The sequence below is a fragment of the Ambystoma mexicanum genome, chromosome 8 (assembly GCF_040938575.1).
Source record: "Ambystoma mexicanum isolate Mex_15411 chromosome 8, UKY_AmexF1_1, whole genome shotgun sequence".
Lineage (NCBI taxonomy): Eukaryota > Metazoa > Chordata > Amphibia > Caudata > Ambystomatidae > Ambystoma > Ambystoma mexicanum.
The window spans coordinates 137,805,051-137,831,817 of NC_090929.1; the positions used below are offsets into that span (position 1 = coordinate 137,805,051).

General features: G+C 46.3%; 1 protein-coding gene across 2 annotated transcripts in view; it reads left to right on the plus strand.

The window, feature by feature from the left end:
- LOC138473546 (solute carrier family 2, facilitated glucose transporter member 8-like) overlaps positions 1-26,767 on the plus strand; it is a 251,640-nt gene that overhangs the window by 111,021 nt on the left and 113,852 nt on the right. Inside the window, exons 2-4 of one of the 2 annotated variants that reach the window (XM_069612145.1) lie at positions 4,993-5,155; positions 23,714-23,920; positions 25,436-25,535. In XM_069612145.1, the coding sequence (XP_069468246.1) occupies positions 4,993-5,155; positions 23,714-23,920; positions 25,436-25,535 (470 nt within the window). The remainder of the gene's footprint in view (positions 1-4,992; positions 5,156-23,713; positions 23,921-25,435; positions 25,536-26,767) is intronic. The other variant, XM_069612146.1, reaches the window with a different exon arrangement.

Below are 26,767 nucleotides of genomic sequence, written 5' to 3' on the forward strand. Positions count from 1 at the left end.
AACTATATGAACTATATAAACTATAGTTAGAAAGGATGGCCTCAAAAGAAAATACTAAATGCATAATAGTACAATATGTAAGAGAAGGTGAGACAAAAGGAGAGCAAATGTTCACTAATCACGACAGAGTGCATTGCAAAAATTCATCAGCACATGATATTCCGAGGTGCCATACCCAGACTTTAATGGGGATAAAAGGTCAGTGTTTATTGACAGGAAATGGAAGGGAGGAATGGTGCAGTGTCGAGTGGAAGGATTAGTGGGATTTGAGGAGAATGTAGTAAAAATAAATAACACTTGCAGTGCAGTCTGTGATAAGCATGCCTTGATGTGGTTAGATGAAAGATAGCAACCAATCTACATAAAGCCTATTACATGAGTTTCCTTACGTTTTAGGTCAACAGGGACAACATATATGGGGGGCCAACACTGGCTGCTCAAGAGTGATGAGTACCACAGTGCTTCAGAGTGGACAACGGCAGTGATGGAATACTGATGGGCATTCAGGCCCAAACCACATGCCTAGCTGCCTCCTGATTGGGTGGGGGGGAGACTGTGTTTTCTCATCACGCTCCACAGCCCAGCCCTGGTAGTGCCGCAAGCAGACCTCATACCATTCAATGACCACCCGGCACTGCTAAAGAGAAGAATGATGGACGAACAGCAAGTACAAGAATGGTGGGGGCACAAAGCAAATAGAAAGAAGCGAAGTAATAATTATTGTTTCGAGGCCTCGTCACGAAGTTTGGAAAATATACTGCACAGTTTTTGTCTTTTTTTTAAGGGTGTATGTTTTCTTCACCTCACTCTTCTTGCAGCCACCAATGCAAAGTGGTTGCAGGTGACCCACTGCAAGCTCTTGCAGGTGGCAAATTCATTGGAAAAAGGCTGCTCAATGCAGTGCAAGAAGAACTTTGTGCTGTGAGATTAGTAGCACTGCAGAATAGGTTTTAGATATGTTGACGGTGATGAAGGGTGGCGTGTGCCACAAAATTTGGCACAGCAACTGCACCATGGACCCTGTGTTACGCTCACCTGGTATCCACGGGGATGCCACCCAGAACTGGTTGGATGATTTGCACTCTCAAACCCTCTCCCGGTCCCTTTGGTAAGGCCTCTGGTTAAAGATGGGTCTGCGATATAGGAGAGCTGGATTCAATACCAGATTGTCTTTATGTTTCCCACCTCCCTTGGCCTCAACTCCTTCCTCCCCATTGGGCCCTCTCCTCACCTTAGTATTGTAAAAGGTGGATTCTCCGCCCTGCTCCTCATGGCAGGGGCGCGAAGATGTGGGGGGCAAGCAGCGACCAAGTTACTTCACTGGTGCAAGCCCCCCTGTGGGAATCCAGGCCTGCTGCGACTCCGTAGGTTTGCTGCTTTACAGTCTTTATATGCAGTTCTTATGCTCCTCTTAATTCGAATAATAATGTCTTGCTTCTTTCCTTTTAGGTATGGAAAGGTATTTTGGTGTTGTCATGTAGTTTGAAGATGAGCATGGGGCGGTAGGCGAAAGCGCGGTATGCGCGATGCTGTCCGGTGAGTAATGCGCGATGCACGGCGCTGTTTCGCCTTTTATATTGCTACCTGTGTCTTTTCTCTCCTTGCAGGTTGCGATGTTCCTCGCCGTAATTTTCCATCAATGATACTGACCAAGAGATGACTAACCAGGTAAGAATTGTGTGACTTTCTTCATTCGGGAGGAAACGTTAGTAAACGCTTACTAATGCTGTCTTTCATTCTCCTCTTTCCAGGTTATGGTATTCCAGGATGCATGCGGTGCCGGATGATGGAGTTCGTACCTTCAGGTGAGTGGAACTGAAGTCGGCGATGGATTGAAGACAGGATACTGTTCCAGGTTAGTTTCGTAGTGTTCTTTCTCTCTCTGCAGGTCCTTGGTTTCATGTAAACTGGCATCAAAGAACTGGACATGGTGAGCGTTATGCTGCCCACAGCAGAATAACGCAAAGCATGTTCTGCTGTTTGGGTGTGGTTTAAATAGTCTCAGGTAAAGTAGTCCAGGTAAAATAGTCCCAGGCCTGCCACACCCAAAGTAGTCCAGTTCCTTGTCACTGAGTTATGTGTGTGCCTCCATGTTGGCTGAACCCCCGCCCCAAGTTAAAGAATCCCAAGTAAATAGTCCCATTCTAATGTTGGTCTTCATGATCGTTATGAGCCTGGCTCCAAAGGCGCCAGGACTGACTCCAAGAGAGTCTTGGATGAGGTTTTAAGGCCTTTGAGCTGGCCCTAACTGGAAGGCTGACTTGCCAGTGAGGGCCAGGGGCAAGGGTCATGACACCCTGTGAGCGAATGACACCACGAATGGAACACTAACTGAGGCCATTGAGGAAATATGCACTCTCCATGAAAAGATGACAAAGGAGACACGGACATGTGGTTCAAGGGCTTGTTCTCCTAGGTCCCCCCTTGGTTGGCAAACCTGTCTAAGGTGACTGTCCCATTGCTCGTCTTGGTGCTCATCACTTATTGTGCAGGCCAGCTGCAATTAAGACATTGCAAATATATAAAGGGAAGGAGGAGATATATAATGGCAAAGAAGGTTGGTGGGGAGGAGGGCAAAAAAGAGTTGAATAAAGTAAATAATATACTGTCTGAAACAGCTGAGGGTGATAAATGAGTGCTACTTACAGTTCCCCCTGCAAATGTGGAGGAATACGATACCTTTTGGGTGGCCTGTTCCGCCAATGGACAAGAGTGTATGGTATTGGAATCATTGCTGGGGCAAGATGAGGAAGAAGGGGGGTATGAGAAGGGTAACGAGGCTGTGGGTTCCCAAAATGGTAAGTAAGAATATGGTGGGCTGAATTGAGGGTGGGGGTGCAGTGAAGGTGCAAATAAAGCACGGACAAGGCACTTATCAGCTGAGGGAATGATGGGTAATGGATAATGGGAGGGGGCATCCCTAGAGGTGGTAACACCATTGACAGCTGAATCATGTCACTTATGTGCCGTGTGCACAGGTGGGGGTCGTGGAGTTTGAGGGATAAAGGAGGGGTGGGTGTATCAGTGGGGAGCTGGGGAAACAAGGGACTCTGGGACAGGGGCAGCGGCAGCAAGGTTAGTATAGTCTAACATGACTCCCATCACAGCCACCCAGACATAAAGCCCACAGGTAAGTAAGCCACTTGGGTTTTCACACTGACGAATTCCGTATTTCGGGGGCAGACATGCATTTCTCGAGTGCTCAGCCACAGCAGCATGCTAGAGACACATTGCACATCATCTGTTCCGAGGGGACTGTAGTTACTTGGGGAGGAGTCCATCTGATACTTTCAAGGTCAGTGAGCCGGCTCCTGGGCACTCACTTGGAACAGAGGATGTCCAATTAATAAATAACTTTAAATAGAAGGAGCACCATGGTGGGTTCAGCGGTTTCAAATCCCTCCTTGGCAGATGGGCCTGGGATGAGGGCTGTTGGAGTGAAGTGGTGAGCCGGGAGGGGACCAATCAGGTGGAGATTTTCGGTGTCCCTGGGTTCAACAGTGTTTTATGTCTTTGCTGGTGTCAGTAAGGCACCTCATTGGTTAGATGCCGTGTGAATGTCTCTTCATTGCCAAACCCAGGCTGCTTTGTGTTTCTCATGAGAACTGGCCACTGGCAGAAGAATAAAGTTCCAGTGGTTAGTACAATATGTCACGAAATGTTTGTCATTGAGGGGCGGTGTGGGAAGGTTTGTGATGTCACATAGGGCGTCATGGGCAGAGGGGGTCCAGAAGTTTGCTCCAATCATGCTTGACTAATGTTCAGCTATAGGGGACAGGCATAGTTCCGCTAATAAGCTTCGTAGGATAATACAGCAGTGTTGCTAACTATGTTTTATGCTAATAATGTTTAACCCTATAAAATGTTTGGCCGTGGAGGGTGGCACTGAAGGCTCCCTTCTGGCAGCCCTTTTCCACTGTGCTGATTGAATTGTGCTCTCCCAGAACGATCTGTACTTGCAATAAACTGTGCTACTTCTTGCGCGGTGAACGCTTCTTTTTGGTCTACCTTGTTATTTTGCCATTACCTACCAGACGAGGACCCCTGATACAATCGGTTGCAATGTATTTTTATCAGGATAGTCAGATGGAGGGTTGGAGGTCCTCCCGAGAAGCCTGGCATTAGGAGGAGGGAAAGCATGAACAGATCAAGAGACAGGTGTTTCCATGGGAAGGAGAAACAAGTTGTATGCAAAAGCCTAGGTCAGATGGTCCCAGGAGGTAGGATCTTAAGAAAGGGGTAGAAGCACCTTCTATTGCTGAAGCACACCAAGAAGGAGAGTGCACATACAACCGGCGTGGAATGCCACTGCTGTGGTTTGCCTTTTTGGGGAAAGGAATGTGTTGCGATTCGGCCTAGTTATTTAAATGAAAAGGTTGGTAAGGACGAGGAGACCCTGAAAAGGGGCCATCTTGCTTCTCGCCATACCACTTCTCAGTTTAGGTTATTTCAGATACCAAATGTTGATAGCTTGTATTTTATACCTTATTAGGCGTAGTGGCTTAAACCCTTCCCCTTTGGTGACAAATATTATTCAGTTGAAGAGTACTTAAAAATAGGCAACGTCGCGATTGGATTGACCTGGGCCAACTTAACCTACTTGTTTAAATCTCTAAATTGCGACAGCACAACCATTTCCTCCTACTGTACTCTCAGCAATGCTCCAGGTTCCAAACAACATCTGTTGTCCATTTTGCATGTAGACCTTTAAAGTGACATAGGTGTGTTGGTCACAAAGTGAGTTGTGGTTTTGATTTCTGTCTTTGTGATTCACTAGATTGCACTTGTTTGGGGGACCCCTTGAAATAAGATGTTTTATATTGTATCATATTTTACTGTTTTATTTTCTGTAACAAATACAAGCATCCCAGTTGTTATTTTGATCAAAATGCTCAAAATAAAATGTGCACAAAGTAAGGTTCTAATGCAAAAATGTACTAAAATAATAATAAAGGAATGGGAGACAAACTTTTTTTTTTAATCAATCTACAGCCAGGTCAGAAACGGGAATCTGTACTTGGCTGCCTTTTCTGCGATATTAGCTTCGATGAGTTGTGGATTCGCCCTGGGATACAGTTCGCCCACCATCGCCGATCTGAAAATATTTCGCTATGAAAGGTTAAGAATGAACGAACTGGATGCGGTGTGGTTTGGGGTAAGGGTTGCATAAAAAAGGTTCCATTTTCTGACCGATGTAAGTACATAATTACTATTAATACATGGTTTCCCCGTAGACTTGCATTTAATTCCTTGCTTTAATGAGCGTTGTCTTGTCATCTGTGTCAAAAAGTATAATTATGAACACTATTGCCTGCCTAAATTGAAGTATACAGCGTAAGTTAACAATATCATTGTCAGATTGGGTTATCCTGGGTTTTGTACTCCACCAGGAGGAATCCAGGCTGCCCTTCCACAATGAATGACAGACACTGGAGATGGAGGTCAACAGCTTCATCAGGGACCCCTCTTCCCTGGACCAGGACTCAGCAGAGCAGGGATACTCTGCTCTGTCTGCTCTCTCTCAGCAACACTTGATGTACAGAAAGAGTGGTAGGCCGGCCCCAATTCATTCTGTGCTTAGCCAATAAACATGTAAGAACAGCAGATGCCCCTGGTGAACTCAGAACATGGCGACTTTGTGATCATCTGTTGAGCAAGGGGTTCTGTTCATCTTCACGTCTCATCTCATACTGCCCAGTATCAGTGTCCCAAGGCAAGACCAGTACTTTTCATATTGACTGTTGCCTGCTCTAGGTGCAGAAGGGGCCCATTCTCAGGGGGTCTCCAAGATAGACCATGATGTACATGCACAGCATCAGGGGGGATCGACCCTCACAGTGAGAAAGAGAAAACATGTGCACATGCATCGCCAAGGTCATATCCCTACCCTAGAGTTATATCTATTAATTATGCCTAAAATATACCTATTCACTATACAAGCACACTGCACATACATTCTCCCCAAACATGTGCAATTGATGCCAATAAGGCTGTGACTCAGATGCCAGCTACTGGAAGGTCTGGTCTACCTACAATTCTAAGCGGGACACAGTAGAGCTCCTTGTTTTGAGGAGGACCACTCTTTGCTCATCCTACCCATATACCAGCTCTACTCCATCTCAAATATATGTTTTCTCTCCTTGGGATAAGGGTATTTTCACTGCATTCAGTTAAGGAGAAATTAGCCTGCTAGCAGGTGTTTGGCCAAACTACACAATGACCACCATCTCCAATAGCAATCTTCCGGGTAAAAGTATTGATCAAGACGTCAATCCTCAGAGGAGTAAAGTGTCATATATGGTATCAGAGGTTGATGCATTCACTGAATGGATAGATGGATGGGTCCGGGAAAGCAACAGGGAAAAAACCCTTCCCTGTCTAATGTTACATGAACTAACATAAACCATAACCTATACCACAGAACACCAGTCATACCACTTAATACAGGTTAATGATGCTCATCCTAGAAACCTTGCACTTCCTAATACCCCTTGATACAGGCTTAGGTTGTTATTCACTGACATAGACCACATAGAAGCAAGCAAAAATGAAACAGACTGTTGGGAGGTCTTTTTGAGGACATACCTAACTATATGCTTCCCCTAAGGGATGCAATAGCTAGATACAGGTACCAGGAAATCTATTTATATCTCTTTGTCATTTATTAATAATGGGGTGGATGAGTGGGATGAACAGTCTTATGAAATACAATCCAATTACTAATTTGGGTGATTCAAGCCAGAAGGGCCCAACATAATACCTATAATGATCTGTAGGGCTTTCAAAATAGAAATACTGTATTTAAAAGTACCATGAACTGTAGCAGAGTGCTATAAAAAGCACAACATGTATATTCCATTTTGCCAAACTCCACCTGGCCCTTTCCTTCCCTACATTGGGTAGCTGTTTTGTTTGGTTCAGAAGTGAAAAAGGTGGAAACCACATGTGGCAGAGCTAGCAGTAAGGCTGATCCCACTCTGTTTCAAAACCGGTACACGAGGACCATACAATCCCAAATATATGTAATAATATAGAGGTACACATCTTTGTCAGGTGGAAAGCCTGCTTATTCCCTGATGTGGTAGTCCCCTATCCTTCTTGCTGGCTTTTCTCGGTTGGGACTTTTTTTATCTGCTTAGCAGTTCTTATGAATGCTAATGCATCGTACCCCAAAGGTTCCCCATCTATGTTAGTCTTGTGGCTAGCCTGACGGTGGCTTTTCTTTGTGTCATATGGCTTCCACATTGTAGAAAGCATTTTACTTGACTGGGGCCCATTTTTACCCCTTCATCCATCCACAAAATGGAGGTAGCCTTTGTTTTCCTTGAACACCTCAAGTTGCTAGACTATCCCTTTTTCCTCTTGTGTGGATGGAAGAAGTCACTGGGTGTCTGTTTCCCAGGACTGGTGGCTGTAACCAACCTAAATCCAGTTCTGACTGGCATATGCAGATGCCTGTCTGGGATAGTGCGGTTTCCCCTCCTTCTTGTGTGCGAGCCCTTCCTGAGTACTTGGATGGGTGGGCGGGCTGACCATCTGTCTATATGAATTTTGCATGGTTTGTAATTTGGTGGTGTGTTCACTTAGGGCCTCCTGAGGAGGATGGAAGCAACCCGCCCCACCCCCCCCTTACCAAGCCAATGTGTCTACTGCTGAAAGTATGTACCTGCATTCATGGACGAACCAAAGCTCTGCACCAGCACCTTTGACACTCCACTGAATCCGATGGTTAAGATCTCCTTCTCCAGATTACCACAATCCCTTATGCACTGTGGACAACTTCATCAGCTCTCCTGCTTGCAGGCCCCATCCCCCTGAAGCACCTGACCATTCCGACATCATTGGTTTCAGTGGGAGCCCACTTCACTGTAAGCACCCTGTGTCATGTGAGGGGAGGGACACGGAGAGACATTGGCACAGGTGGATAGATTGCCCAAATGTTTTTATTTAAATAATAATAGGGTTTGGATAAAGGCCTCAGTAGCCCTAACTCTATGAGGGATGGCCCTGCCTCAACGAAATAACTAATGGACCAGTGTTTGTCAGGATGTCCAAAATGACAATCACTGTCCTGTGTTTTAAACTTAACATGACCCTCACACTCTAAATACTGCAAAAACCTACTGCAAGGGAAAATCAAATATACTTGACTACTTTCTGACAGCCTGCTGTTATCACATGCCTCAAAAAACCAATGTGGAAATTATAATTGCAAAAAGTGCGTAACACAAAATTCCTGAGTGTTACAAGTAAGACTTTCCTACTTGTCAGTCCGCGCCACTGTTAGGAGAAGTGACTTTCTTTCCTTCAAGGGTATTTGATAATGCCAGGGGGACAATCCACATCCACTGGTCTTTCCTGCTTGGTTTTTCATGATTAGTCAGTTCATCCTCCTCGTGGTACCCGTCTCTTTTCCCAGTCGGTCCAATTTTTGAATAGTGGTCCGGATCTTCCTCTTGGTATCCAGGATACCCATAGAAGGGCTCCTCCATCTGATGATTCATTTTGGGATGCCCCTTGCAGCAGTCTTTTTATTCTTTGTCCTGGGTTACTTCCAGAGGAGCATCAGAGTCTTCTTCATCAGAGGTTGTTAGGATTAAGACTCCTGGACATGCTCTTTAATGGGTAATTCTTCCGTATGAGGGGTTACCTTGTGTAGAGGTGTAGGTTGTATGAGACAATCCTTTTGGGGATGTCCAAAGCCTCCACAGACATAACGCTTATACCTCGGCGAAGGAGCTGGTGGTATTCTTCTTTCATACAGAGTCTCATTTCCAGATCCTTCAAGTTCTAATGGAGCTTTTACTTGCAAGGAAGAGATACAGTCCAGATGTGATAGGAAACTAGGAGTGTTATTCTTTTCCCCCATTAAACACATTATTGGCCAGACCATCACTGATGTTAGGATCTAGTTCAACATCTGTTTTCGTGTGAAGGGGAATGTTTTCTTGGAGATCACTTTCCCCTTGTTGCACTGTACGGTGTGCAGAGCCTCATAGATGTTCACATGTTAAATGTCCCATCAGATCACCCCTTTCGATTTTGATTGGGGTGGACGAGAGGTTCCTACAGACTAACTTAATTTCTTCTTCGTAGGACAGGAGGGGTAGCCATTTGCACTCTCTTTTCTTTCTAGTTCCCATAGGCGGCATCACCTAAATAATTACATTAGTAGGAGGTTTTATCTCTATGGGCCTCATTACACGGTAGGCGGTAACCATGGTGCTATTAGCGCCATGTTTGCCGCCGGTATTTTACCGTGTCTGCCTTGGTGGATGGCAGAATTACCGCCCTACTCCAAGGTGAGTGGGGGCGGTAATTCCCCATTCACCAAGGCCCTTCCCCATTCCCATTTTTGCCCCCATAGGGCACAATGGGAATGGGGAAGGCGCTAATTACGGTTCTGCAAATTGCGGTACCGTAATTAGCACCAAGGTCCCTTTGCAGGTTCGTTTTTTAACGCATGCTAAAAGCAGGCGTTAAAGTACCAACCCGCAAAGGGGCCTCGTAATAAGGCGGTAAGGGTTAACAGTCACCGGTACCCTTACTGGTGGCCATTAACCCTTACCACCTACCGTGTAATGAGGCCCTATGTCCAAAGAGATGACAATCTTATCTCTGGCCGTAATCAGGTATTCTTGAGGACAAATGTCAAATACACAACAATGGGGGAGAAAGTGGCAACACTCTCCCCCGAACCACAGGATCCGAATGTAGTCGACCCTCCACCTGTGGTTGGCACAGATTCCTGATTTTTAAATACAGGTTACCATGTGGCAGCCAATAGGGGGAAGAGGGTTAGGGAGAGGTTGTGGACGGGAAGGGGAATGTAGGAAAACCGGAGAGAGGGTTAGGGAATGCCTAAAATGGATAGGTCTGAGGAAGCAACAGGGAAAAAACCCTACCCTGTCTAATGTTACATGGACTAACATAAACCATAACCTATACCACAGAACACCAGTCATACCACTTAATACAGGTTAATGATGCTCATCCTAGAAACCTTGCACTTCCTAATACCCCTTGATACAGGCTTAGGTTGTTTTTCACTGACATAGACCACATAGAAGCAAGAAAAAATGAAAACAGACTGTTGGGATGTCATTCCCACATGAAAACACATGACACATGGCCCCGTGGGCAAGCAGTAGCAACATGTGCATAACATAAAACATATAGAGTCTTAGACCTGGCTCCAAACTCCAAACATATTAACACACACTCTGAGGAATTGAGTTGACAGCACTAATACTCGAGTGACGTGTATTTCCTGACACTAGAAATGGTAAGACAGTTGCGTGCTCCTAGACACGTTTTTTAGAGATCAAGTTTGACGCACTCGTACTTGAGTACTGACACCATGAGTTCATGCACACGGGTGCGGCACCTTAGGAGTAGTGTTTAACAGAGACATGATTTTCAATGCATCAAAAGATACCAAATCCCCTTCCCGCACTTATCTTTTCGTCCGGGAAGCTAATCAGCCTTCCTGGACGTAATCTGTTGTAGCCTCAGCAGCAGCGCGTGTTCTCCGTCAGCTGCTGAACACTCCCGAATGCCGCTGCGAAGATCATAGCCCACCGACATCGGGATACGCGCCTCCTCCTCTGACCGTGCTGCTATGCACTCTGTCCGTGGCGAAAATATGGACAAACATGTGTGAAGCTCTTCAGTCCTCCAGCGTGGTTCACCTCGCAAACAAAATAAGCCACACCTGCCGTGCGTCGTTGGCCCTTGATAAGTTGTACCCAATTAGTGTCAGCTGGCCCAAGGCGCGCACGACAACAACTACTAAATACCCGGGAGGATGCTGGGAAATGTAGTTTATAACCTCTAACACGTTCTTCAACTACCTGAGCCCTCCAACACCTCTTCCGTCTCCACCCTCTCATATTCCTGACAACAAAAGAGATCATAACTATTCCCCTATACAGTTAATCTTATTCGGACAATAGCTTGCGAGGACAATATTTTAAAGGTGACTCCCATCTTAGAGTCGAGATGCTTCTGGGAGCTGTACTCTTTACCATGATTTTGCCCTTGTGCTCTTTGCCCGATAAAGTAGGGTTGGTCTGCTTTCTCTTCTTGGGTAACTGACATACTGTGGGAAAAGAAGAACGTTTTCATTTCTTTTCCAAGCGTAGCAGTCTTGGGGTTACCGCGAATGTGGGATCCCCGGTTAATGTCAGCCAGGCCACATCCCATTGCTGACATCATATGTGAAGTAATGGACATAAAGAGACACTGACACAGGTAGATAGTTTGCCCAAATATTTTTATTTAAATAATAAAAGGGATTGTAAAAAGGCCTCACTATCCCTAACTCTAGGAGGGGTTTCCCAGCCTCAACAAAATAGCTAATGGACCAGTCTTTTTCAGGATGTCCAAATTGATAACCGCGGTCCGGTGTGGTAAACCTAACATGACCCTCAGATTCTAAATACTGCAAAAACCTGCTACAAGGAAAAATACAAATATACTTGTCTGCTTTCTTACAGCCTGCTGGTATCCCTTGCCTCAAAATTCCAATATGGAAATTATAATTGCAAAAAGTTCCCTAACACAGAATGCATAAGTGTTACAAGTAAGACTGTCCCACTGTTAGAAGTGACTTGTTTTCCTTCAAGGGCATTTGATAATGCCGGGGGGAGGGGGACAATCCACATCCCCTGGTCTTTCCTGCTTGGTTTGTCGTGATTAGTCGGTTCGTCCTCCACATGGTAACCTTGGTTTCCCTTTCCCCCCTCAAGTACTGGGATGAGGAAGAACAAGGTGAGGTTCTAATGTGTTTGGCCCTCATTACGGCGCAGGCGTTGGACCATGGTGCTAATAGCACCATGGTCCATGCGGTAACTTACCGACTCCGCCCCATTCCGAGGTTGGCGGGGCGGTAATTCCCATGCCGCCATGGCCCTTCCCCATTTTTGCCCCATAGGGCTCAATGGGAATGGGGAAGGCGCTAAGGCACCGTACTTTGCGGCACCGTACTTAGCACCAAGGTCCCTTTGCGGGTTGGTTTTTTAACGCCTGCTAAAAGCAGGCGTTAAAGTGCCACCCGCAAAGGGACCTTGTAATCAGGCATTAAGGGTTTAACGGCGCTGCCACCTTTTACGCGCCGTTAACCCCTTAACGCCTGGGTTGTATTTGTCTTTTATACTGGTGTGGCGTTTGGCTGCGTTAGGCTAGTCGATTGATGTCAGGTTTCACATGACAGAGTGTTATAACAATGTGGGGGTTGAGGAAGTTGGTTTAACACTTCTACCCTTTTTATCAACCCTGGCAGTCACACATTGTACAAAATCTGAAATATTCTTGTGAAGTCGTAGCTTGTTTTAGATTTTGTGCCGCCACACGATTCACCTCTCAGCCACTTCCCATCTGGTTGTTTCGGTTCACACAGCTTTCGGCTTAGTCTGGAGGGTAGCGTTCACCCTTCTATCGTGTGATAGGTCTCTGCCGACGCGCACACCAGGTAGTGAAGCCTCCAATTTCCTGAGGCCGCCTGTCAGCCTCCGCAAGAACACCACTTGCATTCAGGGATTTTATCTCCCAAAGTTCGAGGCAGCACCACTTAGTGAAGCTCTGGCTTCTGCCGGCTCTTGGGCTCATTAAACGGTTTTCTGCTGGACTGCGTGTATGTGCGCTATATAAGGCATTTGTTTATAGGCGCTATGTAAGTAAACTATCAAATCATATCACATGTGTTCTGATTTGCCACTTCACGTGTCGTCGGTCTATACATCACTGCTTCTTTTCTTCTTTCCTGTCCTGTGCGATGAAAAACTCTCTCTCTACCATCTTGTTTCTTGTCCTTTATTAATAATTCACTTGACTATGTGATGCCGCTCGGGAAATGCTTTTCTGTCTTTCCTTTTACTCTGAGCACACCATGCAGCAAACTTCTTTGCACATCCTGCTTGCAACGATGTATCCGCACTGCCGAGTCCTCTGCTGCAACTTCTGAGAGCCTCTTCGGTCTTCCGTCCGGACTTCCCGGAATAACTGGGGGATTAAGACCCCGGCGTTCTGGGAAGTCAGGCGCTGGAAAAATGTAAATCCCCATTCCCACTTGGGTCCCATATGACCCAATGGGAATGGAGATGACGGAAGCACCGGCACCTTTAATAACGGTTCTGGTGCTTCCGTGAAAGTCAGCGAGTGGGTGCTGTCCCGCCCGCCAGGTCAGGCCTGGTGGGCGGGACGGCAGCTGCTCGCAGACTCTTAGTTTGCCGTTCCGGTAGCAACGGTGGCGGTAGGTTTACCGGCACCATTGTTACCGGACCGGCACACTTGTAATGAGGCCAAATGTTATTATATGATCGTGCTCGTACACAAGTGTTTCAGAGCGCGACTAGGCACGGGAGGGGAACAGGGGAGAACACAACACAACACAACAACGATCTTACTAGGTCCAGTGACATTGAGAACGCGGAAGTGCATGCAAATGTTTCCTTGGTTTCTTTTACTGTCACTGCTGTGCCCGCTTTTACTGCTTCTGCACTTACAACCACTGCTATTGGTATTACTAGTACTCCATTCCGGGTCATAGTTGCCACTGCTATCGCTACGTCCTCTGCTGCTGATACTACTTCCAACTCTGTAATTGTATTCTATTTCCCTTTTTATGAGGAGAATGTGTCACCTTAGTGAACAACCACTACAACGTGGATGGCAGTTTTCCAGCACCTCTGTTTAGGGACCCCTTGTCCCAGTACTACAGCTATTTGCTTGTGGTGTCATTTACTTTAAACACCTTGATGCAACCTGTCAGTTCTAATGTAAAGGGAAGTGTAGCAAATCCTTTGGTCACGTCCTGTTTTTGAAGTTGGAGCAGTGTGCGCTTGGTGGTAAAAGGGGACGTAACCCCTGGGTTCGTCAGAGTCATTTAGACTGGAGTTACTTCATCCCGGGACACCAGGTAAGCACCCTGGCTCAATCTGCAACATACCAGACTCTCATGGGCCTTTGCTTCCCTACCACAGTGACAAATTGATCTCCGAGTCCATCCTCCATGTCTGGCCCCTTTTCAGTGTGACTCTGCAAGCAAATCTCAAATAACTGTCATTCTACGCAGTGTTCTCAACCTGTATTTCTTATACAAATGACGCTGATACAACTGAGATCCTCCTCCCTCTCACTGGCAACTACTCTACTGATTCTAACTCTCTGCACTCTGTCTACCAAACCATCCACGCCTGGATGGCCTCTGACCTCTTATGCCTTTGGCGATGACAAGACAGCATCGCTAAGAGAGCTAGAAGCCTACAACGCTTTCACTATAGATTGCATCCCGATCCTTGTATCAAGGGATGTCGAAATGTTGGGCGTCTACCTAAACTCCACCCTGTCCCTCACCAGGCAGGTCAATGCTAGATCTTAATCAATGCCTGCAGACCTTTTCTGTCCTCTGACAGCTACCTTACCATTGCCTGTTCCCTTATCTCCTGCAGACTGCATTACTGCAATGCCCTCTTTGCTGGCACTTCCTCGAAGAACATCAAAAAACACCAGGTAATCCAGAACAATGCACTCAGAGCTGCACTTAACATCCCACAGTGGGGACACATCACAACTGCAAGAAGAAAGGCGCACTGGCTCCCAATTCACGAGCGCATCACTTTCAAGACATTAGCCATTACCCATTACCCATAAATACCTCTCTAACATTGTCTCCAGATACTTGGCTCAAAAATTCTGCAAAGCGCAATCATCCAGACCCACCCACTCCACCCATAGCCACCAACTCATCACCCCAAGATTCAAACGGACTAGAGCGTGGGGCTCTGGTTTCCCGGTCATCGCTTCTAAATACTGGAACTCTCTACCACTGACTTTAAAATCAGAACAATCCTATTGGGCCTTCCGGAAACAGCTCAAGACTTTGCTCTTCTCTTAAGACCTGACCTAAGACTGCCCAATTGTCTATTGATGCTTACAAACTGAATGTACGTAGATTTCCTGTAACCAGCACCTTGATGCCTCTGGGTTTATCGCGCTTAACAAATGCATAAATAAACAAATGCCCCCTCCCTCAAAAGCTCAAAGGAATCATGGGCCAGAGGGTAATAGAGGATCCCTGCATTGGTGGTAACTGCCAAACTCTGCTTCTTGACTTTTTGGCTTCTCCGGCTCAGACCCTTGACCCTAGAAATGATGAACTTTTAATTAAGACGTGGTTGTCGTATGGAGTATGAATACCTCCGTCCCCAAGTACCTTCAGGGAGAATGAATGCACTCACTGACCGATCTTTAGAGCCACAGGTGGCTGGAATGGTGGCACCGGGTCTCCAAGGGTGTAGGGAAAACAGAGCAGATAAAGATGAAGACAGACGTTCAAGGACACAAGTGCAAATGTATGAATGAACACCTACCTATTGAGAGACTGTGGCTGACATGGAAGTGGGAGTAGAAGACCAGGGTTCCTGCAGTGCAGCAGTCCACAACCCACCTCAAGAAGGTGCAGGGCAGATGGTGTAGTTCCAGCAGCCAGGGGCTCCTTCGGGTGGAAATGGAAGGAGTAGCCCCCCGGAAATAGAGATGACCAATTCCTCAAACGCCGAAGAAACCAAGTATAAAGTTCATGGGTAATCCAAAACACTCCGTTAGGCAGTCCAGAGTCAAATATCAGAAAGTGAGCGGTTCAATGGGAGTTCCAAATACAGTCCGTTAGGCAGTCCAGGGTTAAATAACAGGGAGGCAATCCAAGCAAACAAAATGAAGGGCAAATCCAAACGAGGTCTGTGATCCAAAAAAGCAGAAAAAAGATCAAAAGCCAGGAATTCCAAAACTCAGGGAATAGGAGAAACGAAGGAACAAGAACGCCACAAGCACCAGCAAAAGCACAGCTCCGAAGCATCGTGTGCTGTAAACCTGAGCGTATTTATGCGGTTACCGTAGTAACCACATACTTGACGTCCTATGTTCCCTGGACGCGACCGGGGGTCCTGCAGTCGCCATGGCTACTTCCATTGGGAACGCGGCTTAAACCGAACACATGACTGTTTCTGATGCGTCCTCCGATGCCTAGCTAGAACAATGTTGCCGGAAGAGCCTGCAGTGGGGCCAGCATGAACATGGAGGCGACGGGCAGCGGCGTGATGAGAGGTAAGTCGAGTCCATGAATGTAATGATGCTGGGTGCATGACAGTCACTCCTGTCGCTCAGCACCCAAGGAGAATACCTTTCCACCTTCAAGCACAGGTAGAGAAACAGATACATTGCCTGCTCGAACAGGATTATTGAACCGGCCACTGGCCCTTCTCCCTGGTTGTCTCATATAGTGGCTGTTACCTAAAAATGCACACCTTCTGTGATATGCATGTGCATCGACATGAGACAGGCAATCAAAGCCATTGGCCACCAGAGACACCACAGAATGCACCTCGATGACATGATCAGCTTCCTGAATGGAGCAAAGATTTTCTCAAAGCTTGATTTTAACAAGGATAGATAAAGATAGACGAGCAGTCAAGGTATATCACCACATTCGCCATGCATGTTGTGCTCTTCAGGTACAAAAGGTTAAGTTTTGGATTTTCTTCATCTGTGGAGATATTTCAGGAAAGCATAAGGAAGGTAATTCACCCCATCAAAATAGTTTTATTTACAGCAATGACATCCTGGTGTTCTGGACCACCTTAGAGGAGCACGATGAAGCACTACATCAGGTGTGTACTGCATTGGTGGAAGCAGGACTAACTCTGAATCATGAAAAGTGTGCCTTCCACAAGTCACATCTTACGTTCTTTGGACACATATTTTCGTGATGAGGGGTGAGTCCTGACCCGAGTAAAATAGCTGCCATAACAAGACTTTTACCACCGCATGATGTCAGTGTAGTCAGACTGATCCTGGGAATGGCGAGTTACTGCAGCAGGTATCTCTGTGACTTCACCACCGTCAGTGCACCACTCAGAGAACTCACAACACAGGGATGCTACTTTCTGTGACCTCAAGAGTGCCAGGAAGATCAGGCAGGACATAGCATCTGCAGAGCAGATGGCATATTTCGATTCAGATCTGTGCACTGAGCTAACAGTGGATGCTAGCCCAATTCCAAGAGCGGTGGTTACATATGCCAGCACAAAGCTATCAGACATAGAAATGGGATATTCTCAGCCTGAAAAGAAAGGGTTTGCAGTTGTATGGGCGTTCAAGCACTTTCAAATGTTTCTGCTGGGGAAGGTATTCACCATTGCAACTGACCATCAAGCACTAGTGACCATCTATGAAATCCGCATTGCAAGATGCCTCCTTGCATACAAAAATGGGGTCTCCAGTTACAGGACTTTGACATCACCATAATACATAAAGCAGGCAAGGAGCAGACTTCATGTCGTGTCATCCGCTACCTCGTGACTCAACAGAAACATCCATGGCAGAAGAATATGCCAACTTTCTCACGCAACAAGAAACTCCTAAGGTGATTACGACCAAACCACTACAAGAACATACTTGACATGATGGCCTCTTAAAGAAGTCAAAAGGTATCATAAAGTCTGGAAGGTGGAGAGAAATAAACAGCAGAGCAACCAGAGACACAACAGAAGATGCAGCAGAGCTAATCGCTTTTAGACACGTGCGAGAGGAGCTGTCAATATGGCAGATGGCCTTGTGATACAAGTGCACAGAATAATAATCCCGAAGAATCTGCCTCAATACTTTGTTGATCTCATCCATGAAGGACATAGAGGGGTTGTGGTCACCAAGCAACAAATCAGGGACACCATGTGGTTCCCCAGAATAGATGAACTGGTGGGGCACACCGTCGGTACATGTCAACTCTGCCAAAGCACCTTGAGAGCCAATAATCCTGAGCCACTTCGGATGTCTGAGTTGCCAGAGTGACCGTGGACAAATCTCGCCATCGATTTCTTTGGTTCGTTATGAGAGAACAAATACTGGATGGCCATCATAGATGAATTGTCATGATTCCCTCTTGTTCAGCTGTTGTCGTCTACATCACCCATCTCAGTAATACCGGAGCTTGACAACATCTTGAAAGCATGGGGTATTTCAGAGGTGCTGAAGTCCGATAACGGACCACCGTTCAGCAGTATAGAATTTGCCCGATTCATGGGTCAGATGGGCATATACCACAGGAAGATAACCCCTTCATGGCCTCAAACAAACAGCATGATCGAGAGATTCACGGGAAGCCTAAAAAATATACTGCAATAGAATGAATTAAGGTCCACGTCACACAATCTGGCTGTCTGTTACAGATAACATGCTGTAGGATTATAGAAACTCACTGCATGGAACGACAGAACGGTGCCCGTCAGAACTGCTATTCAGAAAAAAGACACATACAAGGTTACCGCATAACGCAACCACCTCGATCAGAGGAGAGGACAAACTGCAAATGGTGGATGCACTCAAGAAAAGGGACATGAAAGAATACGCTAATGTCAGGCGGCAGACCAGAAGGTCAAGCATTCAGTGCAGGGACAAAACTCTTGTGCGCCAGACACACTGCAAGAATACTGACCTCAGGTTTGATCCTATGCACCTGGTTGTCACTCACGTAAAGTGGCAATGATCACTGCCAGGACTCCATGCAAGGTCGTCACGCAAAATGTGCCTCATTTCAAGTTGTTGTAGGAAGAAGAGCAAGACAGCGACATGGAGGAGAGCAGAATAACCCTGCCCAAGAAGAATCCCAGAGAATGAGAGACAGAAGTGACACAGGAAGTCGCGGCGAGACCTGTGCAGTGTATTAAGCATCCCGTACGTCTAATTGAAGAAATGTGGATGATAAACTGTGACATACTTGCCAACATTCTCTGACCAAAAAGATGTAGGATTTTTCAAGTTTGAAAGATAATAATTCCCATAACAATGACATCACAGGAAAATACAAAAGATACAAACAGCACAACATGGAAAGATGTTGAAAAATGTATAATTCTGAATGCTAACACCAAATTGTGAGCAGATGCTGTGTGATGGTGTTACACTCTGCCACTCTGCTGGTTCGCCATGTGGAATGGTGTCCTACTCTGTCTGACAGCTTTTGGCTGGACTGACTCGTCGATGTGGAGTCTGATCGACTTGCCTTTCAAATATCCTATGCCTCTATGCAGGTTGGGATATTTTTCTAGGAGCCTCTCAACTTTTTGTGAGTCCTTTATTTCGCAGATGAAGGTTACTAGGCCCAGGTCTTCCGCCGCGTCGACACTTAGGAGACATTCGATTCCCGCGTCCACCACGTAGATCTTGGACAGTAGCACGGTCTCACCATGGCTGAGGGTCGTGCGGAATCTGCCAACCACGGGTAATGGACTCTTGCACCCGTATGCGAACAGCAGAGTGTCTGTGTCCTTCAGGTTCGGTTTTGGCTGTAGCATTCGAAAAGTGCTTGTGGGCATGACATTCACGGATGCCCCTGTGTCGATGGTCATCCAAATTTGCTGGTTTTGGATCGTGACCTGGCACTTGCGCCTCCTAAGTCCTTTCCTGTCCTAAGTCCTTTCCTGGGCGTACCGTGGCTATGGTTGAGGGCTGACACCAGATATACTTTTCTCCCTTTTTTCCACTGTTCCTTGGCAGGCTCCTGGTGGGCTCTGGTCGTGTCATCCCCTTCTTCCTCGGTCGAGGAGTTTGCTGTTTCCACTCGTCGGGCACTAACTTGCTTCTTCTTCTTGCCCCCACTCTTCTCTTGGACGTTCTGTGGTGTGGGTTGTTGGGAAGTTGACGAACGGCACACTTTGGCATAGTCGTCTTTCCTGCCACATGCGCCGCATGTTGTCCCTTGTGCCGGGCAGTTCCTCCGTCCATGTCACGGTCAACCACTCAATGCGCACTCCATGGGCCCCGGGATTCGTGGCTGCCATCTGGCATTCGTGTAGTTTGCACCAGATTCATCCCTCGTTGATTGTTGATTGGTAACTTGGGCAACCATGGCCGTCGTGAGGGCGGGCTGTAGCTTCTGGAGTGTCGTACCCATGTGGGCTGCTCTGGCGTGTGCCAGCTCTCTCTGGCGACCCAATTCAAGGATGCGTGTTAGCAAGATTCCTCTTTCACTCAGTACCATCCTCCTCAGTTTCTCTGAATGGATGCCGTTGATGAGCTGTCTCCTAATTTCTCTCTCGACATCCGTGAACTCGGAGGATATCGCCAGTTTTCTGAGTCAGGTGTGGTAGGCATCTAGAGTCTCCTCCTCAGCTTGAATAGTGGTACAAAATATAAAAGTTTTGTAGTCAGGATTGAATTGTGGGAGGAAATGGGCTGTCAAAGCGTCCCTCGCTTGCTGGTAAATGTCCTGGCCATCATCGATGGTTAGTGAGTTGAAAATACGGAGCATTTCATCCCCTACATTTAACAACAGATGTGATCTAATTTTCCTGGCGGTGGTGATGTCCTTACATTCCATTGCCATTTCGAACTTTTGGATCCATAGTTGCCACCGGGGGCCAACTGAAGATGGATCGTAAATGGGTAAAATGGCTGTATCATGACAGAGGAGCCACCCTGTGGGCGGGCTTGCGGCGTGGACATTGATAAATTTGCAGCAAGTCTAGATGGCGTGCCAGGCCTGGGGATGGATGTTCCGGTCGCCATGGCAGGGCTACACTTTCCCCTGATGGTGTTCTCTGCCTCACCTCAGTGCGTGTCCGTGGGGGTCTGTAGTCTCCTGACTGACTGACCAGGCCTGTCTGCTGCACTCCTTCGTGCCAGGGCCGTGTGGGGCCTTCCTGCGTCGTGGTGCGTGTGCCTACTGGCTCCCGGGTGTCAAGAGCTCATGGTGGCAGTTGCTTGAGGTCACCAGAATTGGATGTGGCACCTGTGGCAGTTCCTTGAGGTCACCAGAATTGGATGTGGCACCTCTGTTGTGTAAAGCGAGTGTGTGATAAAGGAGATGGAAAAAAAAAATATATATTTTTTTTGGGTGGGGGGGGTTTGTGTGTCCCCCCACCCCCCACCGGGTTTCCAAAAATTGCTGAGATCGCTACCACGGCGATCAGCTTATCGTGCGTTGTGTCCGTGTCTCGGGTTCCTCGTCCCTCGTCGCCAATGTTGTGTTCTATCCGCGGCACCGCAAGGCCCGGGGATAGAACGTGTGAGGCCGCGGAGGAGGGCCTCACATACGCAGCTCCGGCAGGAGCGAATAAGACGCACACACGCTTGTTAGGTTAGAATGCCCCGGAACTGCCTCCTCCTCGCGGCGGTGGTGCTTTTATTCAGACACCCTGCGTCACCGCGTTGCGGGACGCAGGGCGGATACAACAGGCGGCAAGGTTGCTTCAAAAGCAGAAGTCTACTGCCTAAATCTGTAGGGTTGGCAAGTATGCTGTGAGTGAACTATTGTTATTTGTTGGTCAGAAAGGGGAAGCTGTCATGTCCGGCAGGGACATGGTTAAAAGAGCACAGCTCCTGCTGCCAGAGCTGTGGATGGTGGACCAAAGGATGGTGCCCCGCGCATGCGCAATGCTCAAATCCCCAGGCTGGCGCGCAAAAAGAAATAAGGCAGTTTACACTTCGCCAGGCTCTGTGTGACTTTTTTCCGGCCTGGCAAACGTTGCTGTACATGGCACAGAATCTGACAGTAAGTACCGTAACTGTTAAGCGTCCCTCTCCCGTTTTAAGATTTAAGTCTGGGCTGCTTTTCTACTCAGCCACTTTGAGGCATCTGAAAATATCCCTACCAATAACAATCAATAAGTAACATTTGAAGGGGTCAAACACCATTAAACACCATTAAAGCAATAGAGTGTGTGGAGCAGGGTGATTTACACGTTTTAATTTCTGCAGCCTGATCTGGAGCAAAATGTGATGCTTTGAAAGAAATGTGAATGGTGGACATCTAAATACTTAATGCTTTAGTTTTTTTACTCACAAATGACCAGATTTATCAAAGCTTGTGTTCCACTTTTATATTTTGAAATGCATTGCTGCATTTTCTGGTGTGTTGATTTATGAACCCAAACGACATTTGCAAACATTTTGCATGAAATGTTTTGCACATTCACAAAACTGCACAATGCTGGTGTTCTAAGAGTTCGATAGGCAGATCTCAGAATGCTTTCCCATGACATGAGGTCAAGAACTAGGAGCCCCTGCTTCGTGACAGGTAGCCCCCCCTTGAGCCCAGACCCTCCCACCCACATCCACAAACGTCGGAGATGAATTGACGAATACTACACACCTCAGTCTCCTTCCATCCGCTGAACTGTTCTTAACTTCCGCCATCATATTAGAAACACATTGTTACACCAGCCATATAAATATTTGTTGGTTTCCACTATCACATATTTGAGAACCAATGCCAGGTACACCTCACTGCCAAGTTTCCCAGTTTCATTCGTAACACTTCGAGCCAGCCCTGCTAGATCATAAGAGGCCAGAATAGGTAGTGGTAAGTCTTTAAAACACGTTGCCTTTCCTCTGCTGTTCCCCCTTGTGGGTTCCCACGCTGGGGTCCTGCAACCTCACCTAACCCCCAACACATTAGGTGGCCTAGAATAGAAAGGCCTGGTCATGCACAGTGTTGGGGAGAGATAAGGTGACCAGACATCCCGGTTTTCCCGGGACAGTCCCGGGAAATCGCCATCTGTCCCAGAGTCCATGGAGTTTTTTTATTTTATAAACCCCGTCCCTAGATTGGAAGGGTGGGTGGCTACGGTCCTGGTTTTTGCAGGCACCCGATTTCAAAATCCCGAAATCGGGGCCATCGGGACTCTTCCTGTACCTGAATGGGGGTGTGAATGCTTTTCATGGCCCCATTTCCTTCCCCATCCTGGGTGCTCTCCTCCAATAAGAGAAATGTTCCTGTGAGCACCCCCAACCCCCACCTCCACCCCCCCACCCGCAACAGGCCAGCGACATAGAAATAAGACTACAGTTTTGTTCGTGTTTACTTAAGTCCTACTTCTATGCCTATTGCCTGTCCCGTTTAAAAAAAATAACTGGTCACCCTTGGAGAGATTACCTAATGGCCACGGCTGCCATACTTGAGGCACAGATCCAGTTGGATTAATCCATCAGTCACAGTGTAGTCTCTGCCTGTTATCCTGTCAAAGTCCCCGGGCTGGCTTATAACATCACTCACAGCCTCATTTATTGCTTGCTAATGCCGTGAAAAAGTGGCACTAATGGAACTACCGCCACGTTTACCGCACTGCCAAATTCAGAGTTTCAAAACTGAAACGCGCCAAAACTACCTAGTTTTGTGTGAGGGAAATAACACATGCAATGTTACTGCATGTAGTGAATACCACACGTGGAAATATGGCAAAGCCCAAAGTGGTCCAATGGTGCTCCAGAAAGGGGATCACAGAAGGGTCAGCATGACTTTAAATCATGCAAACCTTTGCCATTACTGCATTGGGTAACAGTATTTGACTTTGGCGGTATTTCCGAAGTGAGGCCCTTGATATTTAAGAACACTACAGCACCCAGTGTCTGCTGGGAGAGCAATGTCACTAGGTCAAAATGAATAATACTGTAAACACCTCTTTACCCATTAGGTCTATAGAACTTTGATGCCACATACAGGAAAGGCTCTTTGCTGTTCAATTACCATAAAAACACAGGGCTCTCAGCTGCCCATGAATTACTATGTATTAGGATCCAGAGCTGGCAAAGATTGCTCTTAACAGCAATAGAGTTGTACTCTCCTTGATTAATACCGATCTCCATGAAGCACTTATAGATCGATCCAACCCCAGAGATCTTTTTGTGTCATGTTTGTTCTCTTCTATCTCTCTCGCAGTCGGCGTTGGCCTTGGGAGCTGCTGTCGGCGCAGTGATGGCAGTGTGGCTCGTGAATACGATTGGAAGGAAGATGAGTCTGGTCCTCTCATCTCTGCCGTTCCTCTTTGGCTTTACGGTCATCATTGGTTCCCCAAGTGTGTGGGTGCTGTGCATTGGGAGACTTATCGCAGGCGTAGGTGTTGGCATGGCTTCACTCCTTGTTCCAGTAAGTACCAAGCATCACACTGCCCTGTATGTTTCTCAAAGAATTACCATCAAGGATGTGGTCTGAGACTCTTGATCAAGCTGTGTAGCATACAATATTTGACATCAGAACATGCCAACATAACCCATTCAATTTCAGGAGACATAAGTCCAGTCCTGGTTTTGACTTTGCATTCTGGGACTTGCAGTCCTGAATTTATATTGGGAAAATCCAGGACTACAAGTCCCAGAATGTAAAGTTAAAACCCGGATTGGACTAATATCTCACAAATGGAATGGAATGGATAATGTTGGCATGTAAGGAATCTGAACTGAGTGAATTGTGGATATAGGCACCACTTCTCTCTTTATAAGAAGCATGACCATCTCAGATGCATAGCAAGACCTTTGGCAAATGCTCCATTCACAATAGTTCTCTTTCCAGTTTAGTAAGTTCAGTTTTTCATAGAGAAAGACAAACTCCAGTTTCTGTTATTTGGTTCCATGCTTTGCAGAATGGTAGAATGGTACCAACCTTGAAAGTTGTTTTTCTTTTAATTGTGTTGGATCATGAAGTGTGCTGTCAGAGTTTCCTGGTCTTGGGTTAAATCAGTCTGATCTGGTGCACGGTAGCGTCTGCCTCCCTGTGGTAGTTGTGTTGTGCCTCTGTTTTGGATATGGATTTGTGATATGTTCCAGTCCAGGGGCGTGTGTCTTCAATGTAAAGATGTGTTGCCCTCAGAGGGGTGAGGGGGCACCAGACTGGGCAGATGAGAGTTTGGGAAGCATGAAAACCTGAAGCTTGAAGACAAGGCTCATCTATAAGATGATGGAATGGGGTTGAAATCCGAACACTGTTAGAGTCCTTTCTTTTACTAGAATTTATTGTGGAGAGATGCTGTTTGGCACCTCTAAAGTGCCTTACCCCCTGCTTTCCATGAATAGATTATTGGGTTGGAGAACGTGAATGTAAATGTAATTGGTTATTTATGCTAGATACCCAGAGGTTTCTAAGCGCAACCCGGGCATCGAACCTGTGTTGCTCTGCGTCGTCTTGCTTCCAAGGCGAGCACGTTGCCCCGAGACCCGAATCCCACTCATTATAAGCAGAGGTTTAGTTTTCCTAGTGATACACATTTCATTTACATGTATTTGACCCTACCTGAATCCGAATAGTCTGTGTAAGAAGAATCCAATACTTAACCTACTCACAGCCACCTGCCTGTCAGGAGTCGACAGACATCCTACTCTGGGACTGTGCATACATTACTATGCAGGACACAGGATTGTATTACTTCATATTTCTGTTTATCAATGTATCTTTCACTTAAATATGTTACATTGACTGATCCTTCCAATTATCCTTCTCTTGTGAATGACCCTTTAAAATGTGTTTGGAAGTGCTTTGTTGCAAGGACTATGCAACAAGAGAATTGCAGAAAGCAAAGTTTGTGCATTCTGTCACTGCGATTGTGCATGGTTTCAAATAGTGTTATTTCGAGTAAAACCTTCTTTTTTCTTTCTTATTTCATCTTAGATCTATGTAGCTGAAATAGCCCATAGAAAAAACAAGAGAGTTTTGATCTCATGCATTCCACTGATGGTAGTGGTTGGAATACTGGGCGTATATGTTGCAGGTATTTGAGAATACAAGAAGGCGGGGTACTTCCACTTGAATTCCATGTATTAACATAGAGTTACTAACTAATTGGTGTTTTCAGTACTCTGCACTAGAGTTACTTCTCATAGCATGTTAATGAACTCGACCAGAGCATCTCCATGACTATAATGTATTAACACTACGTTACCAAGGGTTACCAACTATAAAGTTGAAATAAAACTTGATTGTGTTGTCACTAACTATTCTAGTCATTACTATGTTTTGTAAACAGTAACCATCTATTTTTTTTGTTCCCAAATCTGCATGATATCTTGAATTAATAGTTTTGATGTTCTTCTTCCTTTTGCTTTTGGTAAATGCCCTTCCTTTCTGCCCCCACAAATTTGACAAATTACACTTCATCGCTCACTGTATATTAACCTAACCCTGCTCTGCCCTTGTGTTTTGTTCTTTTTTTTTTAATTCTTTCTTCCCAATTTCTATCATGTTACAGAATTTTAATGTTTTGGTTTTTAAGGTAGCTTAGCTCTTTTTTTCATTTTTATTTATTTACTTGTTTATTATTTCACCCCTTCTTTTCATTTTTAGCACTCCACAGACACCCACATTAATAAATAATACATGTTAGTGGCACTCAGTTCAAGACAAGGGCCACAAAGCTCAAAGATTCCGCAATCCTTCCAAACCTGAGATTCCCCTGCTGCCCTCTACGTACAGGACAAGGTAACTGCAGCCTAAATTGAGATGGGTTGACAAGGCTGGATTGTGTAGTTTATCCAACTCCTAGAAGAGCTCAGCCTCAGCCCAAGAAGAATCCAACCACCCCCACAACCAATACCATACCCATAAAGCTCCTAGCAGGACTCAATAATGTCCTGGCAGCCTGGTCCAAGGATTTACTCCCAGAGGGTCTACCCTCATTGAAGAGTTCCCGTAGTTCATCACAGCTTTCCTGGCTGTAGGACCTGGCCCTTCTTGACCTAGGAAGTAAACTGAAGAGTGTGTGCTCTCCTGTTCCCTCTGGCATCTGATAGACACACCTGGGTAGCGCAGGAAGATCTCAAAACCTGTGCCTAAAATGCCAGATGATCTCTGCACACACGCCTTTTCATAGAAGATTACCCTTCTAGGGTCTTGCCCTTAATGTGAATGTCTCCTTTGACCCAGCGAGCCTGTGATACATCCGTCAGCAAGCTCTGTTTTACCACTACCCCCTGTGGCTCTCAGCAGGAGGAGATTCAATTTGAT